Source organism: Helianthus annuus, chromosome 17 (genome assembly GCF_002127325.2).
Source record: "Helianthus annuus cultivar XRQ/B chromosome 17, HanXRQr2.0-SUNRISE, whole genome shotgun sequence".
Lineage (NCBI taxonomy): Eukaryota > Viridiplantae > Streptophyta > Magnoliopsida > Asterales > Asteraceae > Helianthus > Helianthus annuus.
Genome location: NC_035449.2, coordinates 52,288,375 through 52,295,697, shown reverse-complemented (window position 1 = coordinate 52,295,697; position 7,323 = coordinate 52,288,375). Strand labels below are relative to the sequence as shown.

At 41.2% G+C, this 7,323-nt stretch overlaps 1 protein-coding gene across 1 annotated transcript; it reads left to right on the top strand.

Moving 5' to 3' along the window:
* The first annotated feature begins 1,179 nt into the window (after window positions 1-1,179).
* Window positions 1,180-1,940, top strand: LOC110920852 (14 kDa proline-rich protein DC2.15). Its single transcript, XM_022165056.2, has one exon. The coding sequence runs from the start codon at window positions 1,182-1,184 to the stop codon at window positions 1,731-1,733; it is 552 nt and encodes a 183-aa protein (XP_022020748.2). The 5' UTR covers window positions 1,180-1,181; the 3' UTR covers window positions 1,734-1,940.
* Window positions 1,941-7,323: the final 5,383 nt, after the last annotated feature.

Here is a 7,323-nt window from a genome sequence, read left to right as displayed (position 1 = left end):
AAAAATGTTTGGAGGGAACTCTACATTTACATTGTTTTTGGAGGAACAATCTACCCCGAACAGTGGTGGATCCCTGATTTATTTTCTCGGTGAATTTAACCAAACTTTTAAAGGGTACGATCAAGATTTTTGGCTATAATTTACATTATTTGTCCACCAATGCCCACTAACAATTTGTTGGTGTACCGAGGATAAGAATTAGGATTTGATTCTTGCACACGCTTTTCAATTTTTTTCGGTGAATGGACGACACTCATGCTATTGGCAATCTGTGGGTATAAGTTTAAAAACCGATCTTTGTAGTAGTTGTCGTGTAAGTTAGCCTAAAATTGGCAACATCTATGTTTTTCAGATATTGTAGATCGTTATTTTTTTTGAAACTCCAAAATATATTATTAATTAAAAAACTAATTAACCAAGCCGACGGTTATTAACAAAAAGTCGTCTTTATAGTCTAAAGAAATCCGTTGCTAAACCCTTAAGTTGGTTATCCGTCGGAAACTATCAGTTTGGGCAACTTTACAAAAGTTGTTGGTGATCCGTCAATAAATCTGGCCATTAGTGATCCGTCATTAACTTTCATAACGTGTCACAAATGAGATTACTTACTAACTAAAATCTAACAGGCTTTTCCGTGGGTAACACCATTACCCATCATTACCGTTGGATATGCGGGCCAGTGATATTCTTTATTTCATAGTGTCTATGCTTTTTGTCCGGAAATTAAACTAAAGAAGCTCGAAAACCGAAAATCTGAGTACTTCTCACTACAAGGAAGCGGATTCTAATATGGAAAGACTTCACTTTTTTAGTGGTTAAATAAGACAAAGGAACCATGGCAGCTAGTGCATGGACGAATTCAATAATTCATTTTATTCTTTTCAATCCAACAAACAAGATGATCACCCTACTATTATGTTTTTGTACTTTTTCCTTGTACACCATCATGATATCCATGGAAGTAATTAAGTATAACGGCATTAAACATTTAAGACTGAATATTTACATTCATATCTTCATCATCATGATCATATATAATCGATGTTTATCTCAAACTTATACTTATAAATACAATAATCCTAGCAATGTATTTAGAGGAATATTACAATAATTGGAGCTCTAGTAAAAGATATGATAAGTTACTACATTGTTATAAAACATTGACAGTGGCCAATATTTGCATGTTAATGTGTACCTCTGATGGCCATTTGCATATTGATATATGTGTACCTCTTGATGCCAGCACATTTGGACCAAAACGCAAGCTTTTGCACCTATATATACCCTTCAAACCATTCTCTACATTCACAAATCATCCTAAACATAAAGGGCTTATCTTTTCTCACATAGAGATGGCTTCAAACAGCAATGCTTCACTAGTTTTCTTTCTAGCACTCAATGTGCTCTTTTTTGCCATGGTGAGTGGCTGTGGGACTTGTGGTAGCCCTGCCCCAAAACCGGCGCCGGAGGCTAAGGCTACCTGCCCTAAAGACACCTTGAAACTTGGGGTGTGTGCCAATTTGCTTGGTTTGATTTCTGTGGAAGTTGGCTCACCACCAACTAAACCATGCTGCAACCTCATCAAAGGCCTTGCTGACCTCGAGGCTGCGGTTTGCCTATGCACTGCCATCAAAGCTAATGTATTGGGGAACGATCTGAATGTGCCTGTCGCTCTGACCTTGCTTCTTAATGTTTGTGGCAAGAAAGCCCCAGATGGCTTCAAGTGTGAATAAATTATCCAGGATACTTGATTTCGTCTTGATTTCGAAATCAAACTTTTAAATATGTATTGTATGTATGAGTTTGGGTCTTTAGGTTGTTCCTCACATTTCATTTCTTTGCTTTCTGTTAATTATGACATTGTGTTTTAGATTGTATTGAATCCTGGTTCAATTCTGTAACGGTTTGTGGAAAATGAAAGTCATTTGTTTTATATTGAATTTTGTTCTCGTCAAGAAAACTATACTAGGATCCGAGAAAGTCGCAACGAAGTCTGTCACACTCTTGTTGACATATCAGCGACACTTCATCAGTCATAGTTATGGGACTGGAACTCATGATATTTATTGTGAAAAGTCAGGCATATCCACAATCTGGTGAATCTATCGTAAAATCATTACTCAACTCAACATACTTATGATTTTAACATTTATCAAAATAATTATCCAATTCTAAAAAGTAATAGGTACTTTTTATTATGTTTGCAACATTCTCCCTAATTTATATTACACATAAAGGCTTCAAATTTCATTTGATGTAATTCTTGTTGTGACGGTTTATTTCTAGCATAGAGATACCGTCTTGTTTTTTGTGGTTAATGAAGTTTGCTTTCCAAAAAAAAAAAAAAAAAGGCTTGAAATAAATACTAGAAATTGGTAATATTCTCATTCTATCAAATAAAAAATTGTAATACTTCCATTATAGTTTTTTTTTTTTTGAAAGATAAACTTCATTAGAAAAAACCCGAACCCGAAAACCGGGACAGGCACCAAACCAAAAGGCTACAAATTTACAAATTTACACCAATCCGACCAAGAGGTCACAACTCCCTTCCGTCTATGCTTATACCATAAGAATCCTAACGATCTAACCTCGCTGAAAACACTATCAACCTTGACATCTATGTTCGAAAAAACCGCTCTGTTACGAGCATGCCACAGACACCAAAGGGAGGTAAACAGAACACCATGCACCACATGTTTTATTCCGGGACCGATGTTCCTGTCTTTATGCATATCCAAGAGGTCGAATACCGAGAACGCAAAATTGGGGGGCAGCCGACACCACCGAGAGACTTTCTGCCAAAGAACGACAGCCACGACACAGGAAGTGAAAAGATGCTCCACAGATTCGTCGCCTGACTTGCATAACGGACAGACCCCTTCGCCAACCTGGATACCCCTCCTGAGCAATGCATCGGCTGTAGGGATACGGTTTAAGCCGACCCTCCAAACAAAAACATTACATTTTATGGGGACCCAGCTGCACCACTCGATAACGGACCTGTTTACATCAACCTCCGCAGCCGCAAGAAGCTTTCTGACCGACCGGACAGAAAACAAACCCGAGCGATCAGGCAGCCATTTCCAATCGTCCTTCGAAGTCCGTAACGAGACCGTCGCCACCTCAGAATTAAGGGCAACCAATTCAGAAACTTCGTCGTCCAGTTCAGGATCATGTTTCCAAAGCCACATACCGGATAAACGATCCTTAACCGAACAATTTTTGATGGTCTCCAGCTTGAACAAATTAGGAAAAGCCTCCATCAATGGGACGTCTCTCAACCACGGATCAAGCCAAAAGAGGATCTTCTCGCCATCTCCTACACATCCTTTGAAAAGGTTCCGAAGCCGAGGGCGACCCGACAAGGGCCTACTGATCACGGAAACAATACTCGACCAAACACCACCAAGAGACTTCTTTACCGGGAGAAACGACCAACCCGACCCATTCGCGTGGATAGCATCCACCACCTTAACCCAAAGGTTATCACCTTCTTTCTTAAAACGCCAGCCCCACTTGCATAAGAGGGCAATATTCATATTTTGCAATTTACATAACCCCAACCCTCCCGATTTTTTAGGCAGCGTGACGGTCTCCCATGCCACCCAGTGAGTTTTCCTCACTTCTTCCGAACCGCCCCAAAGAAATTTCCGAATCATACTTTCCAGAGCCTTAATCACCTTCACGGGGGCCTTGTAGAGCGAAAAATAGTAACTCGGAAGGCTCTGAAGAACCGAACGAATAAGAGTAATCCTTCCTCCAATAGATAAAAGAGCGGATTTCCAAAGAGATAGTCTAGAGCCGAAAATCTCGAAGACAGCCTCCCAATTACTGATGAGATTCATATTGGATCCAACCTTGAGTCCCAAATACTTGAACAGCATGGACTCAAGCTTACACCCAATGATACCCGCGAGACGCCCCACCTCCTCGCTAACGACCCCTAGGCCGAACAAGCCCGATTTTCCCAGATTGATACTGAGGCCAGAGCACATATAGAAACATCTTAAAATTCTGATAACGCTTATAGCGTTTTCTTCCAACCAGTCCCCAATAATGAGCGCATCATCAGCGAAAAAAAGATGAGAAAGGTTCGGCCCGCCATTAGGCAGATGAGAAAGGTTCGGCCCGCCATTATAGTTAAACTCTATACATGCTTTCTTTTTATCAGGTCGTTGTTATTTTAAGACAGATGTACTATATGTTGCAAAACATTTAGGTCCAGCTTCTTTTGTACAAACAATCAATAGAGTAATAATAACATTTTTCTTAAACTCTATATGTATGTTTTTTTTTATCTAGTAGGTAGTTATTATAGGACAGATGTACCATGTTACAAAGAATTTAGGTCCAACTTATAACAGTCAATAGAGATATTTTGAAAAGGAAAAAAAAAAAAGAATATTAACCTTTACTAAAATCAGGCTTCGATAAAACTTGTGGCACATTGTAAGTATGTCTTGGTGTTCATTATTTGGCCGGTCTTAATGAAAATTCTTGATCGATCTATTATGTTCGTTTTTTTGAAACAAAACATGTTGGCCTTGAGTTGTATATACCAAAAAATGTAAAAAAAAAAAATAATGGTAAACAACCTCTTTGGTTTACGCGGTTGATTCTAAACTTTAATCCATGAATTAAACCAGTAAACATGTTTTTTAATCATAAATCATGAAAAGAACCGTATAAATCTCAAACTGGCCCACAAAACTGATTTAGTTATTTACTTCGGTAAATGAAACTTTTATTAATAAACAGGTAATTTACATCGAGATAGTTGGTAAACGGGCAACAAGCTGCGCCGCTACCCCTTTTTGAATAGCAAAACTAAGCCTTTTAAAAACTACGTCCATAGATCTCGGGGTCATAACATTACTATGCATGACCCTTTGAACTCGACTAAGCAGGTCCACAGCCTCTGGCGCCAGAAAACCAAAAGTATCAAAAGCAAATGGGATAAACACGTGCTGGTTGTCAAGGCACGCTTTCTCATGCTTGATCACTTTACCCGAAGCAGCTTTTAAAGCAGCCTGACCAACTGTGAAAGCACTACTCCCTAAGCCCACTAGCGGGGAAACCCCTGTTAGATCCACACAGGCGTGTTTTCCTCCTACCCATCCAAAGACAAGAATGTCGGCTGGTCGAAGGGTAGATCTCCCTTCCAACGGGTCTGTTAAGAAATTAACGGGTGCCTCTTTCTTAGCAGAAATACCAGCGCACCTGAATATGTCAAAAAGGACATCCCTAACCAAATCATGTCGGTATTTGAACCCCGGGAGCTCTCTACAATGAATTGCATGCTCACCAAAAGAATCCAAACACGCCTTATGACAAACTGGGCATACCTCGTCAACTGGGAATAAAGGAATCATGAGGCGATACTTAAGGATAGTACGGTACTCCACCGGCGACATATGCTGGCCTAACCCATCTATAGGTATAGCAAGAAGAAAATCTTGTGCATGTGGTGCTCGGAGACACTCAAAAACGGTTTTTTGTCTAACGGTCAAGTCAAACTGCACTTCGATTTCGTGGACAATTTTACTAAAAAGAGCACTCGCCAATGCATGTTGGGCTTTAGGGGGGGCGGTGTCCTTATTAGTGAAACCGCTGAAGTCAAAGTTTGGAATCGTATCACGAAGACAAGCCAAAGCACAAACATAATCAGAATCCATACCGCATATACCACTGTCTCTTAAGATGTGGTCCTGTAGCACCCACGATTGGGCCCTCGAGGCCACAAAAGCATAGGATGAAGCCTCTACAGCCGAATACAACCCCAAACCTCCAAACCTAATAGGTAAAGAAGCAAGTCGCCACTGGAGGTCTCCAAAGAAAGGACCTCCACAAACCACCAATTCCTCAATCGCCTCACGCAAACCTTTGTCAAAGAACAACGCTGCATCTTCCATGTGTACAGGTTGGCATGTCCTCAAGCCAAAGAAAAGTTTGGCAATGCCCATACAGGATCGAAGCAAGAGTAGTTCACTCTGCGGGTCACCTAATTTCGGTAGAAGACGCATCAAATCTACTGCCTTAGCAGCTCTTTTCTTTGCCAACCCACTAATAAAGCTTGCGTCTCTACTAACAGCCCCCCCCAAGAAGCTTAACCCCCACTAATGGCCTCCCGATGTCCTTAGGAAATAACCCTTCACGAAACTTGCTACCATCACAAGAAGGCCAAAATAGCTCAGTTTTCTTAATATTAAGTTCAAGACCCAATGTTGGACCCGACACCCTAATGATGTCCAACACTCTAGCCACCTCTTCTGAACCTCCAATGACAGTCCCATCATCAAGAAACCAAGCATGAAGGAGAAGCTTGCATTTGTCTCTAATCTGATGCACAAGGGGGTGCAAAACAAGAGCGAAAAGAAGTGGTCCCAATGGGTCCCCTTGCTGAACTCCCGTGGTAGACCAAATGTGCCCATCTCCAAGATACAATCTTTCTGGCTGCCCATATAGAAATTCCACCCACAAAGAAATAGAAGGGCACCTCATCCTGACCTCACGAAGTAAGGCTGATCTATCCACCTGGTTAAAAGCATTAGAAAAATCTACCGTAAGCATTACAAGAGACCCATCAGTGTGACGTTCACTCAGAACCCTATTGACACTGTGTAAAATGGCCTCAGCGCCACCCGACACGCCGACCCCAAACTGAAAATCATTAAGGTACTTGGTCATTTCTTTACCAACACCCTTCATAGCAACCTTGGAAACCAAACGCCTCCATATAGTACCCACTGCGATAGGTCTAATCCCATTGTCGGGTTTTAAAAGCGGTGTAAGGGGAGCAGACGCGACAAACTCTGCCAAACACGATGGGCATTTCCCCCCTAGCCATAAGTTGACTACCGCAGTGATAGCGCATAAGAGATCAGTGGCAATAGCAGACCCCTCTCCACATAAAGAATCCAAAATGTGTTGTGCCCTCAAGCCATCCCTCCCACATGAGGTTCCTTTAGGAAACGATTTAATGCAGCAAAGAACACTATCCACCTCTGCGACAAGGGGAGGCTCAGAATATATAGTACCTGGCATAGATGGAGGTTCTCTATACGGGTGTTTAGCCTCTAAAGCCTGTACGGTATTATCATTGTACGGAGCAACACCGGATGAACATAACACCTTCACTGCAGCTGTAAAGTGGCCATCAGCAACCTTTCGAAGACACTGTCTAACATTGGTATTACTAACAGTACTCTCCTCAGGATTATCAACACCTCCTTGACCTAGAGAACCCACCGTAGGACTATCAAATATATTTTTAACTAACATAAAAATACCATCTTCTTTCCCCCATGCGACTAAAGAATT

What these genes read in the sequence shown, in the direction of transcription:
- LOC110920852 (XM_022165056.2), top strand. Translation starts at nt 1,182, where the DNA reads ATGTTAATGTGTACCTCTGATGGCCATTTGCATATTGATATATGTGTA.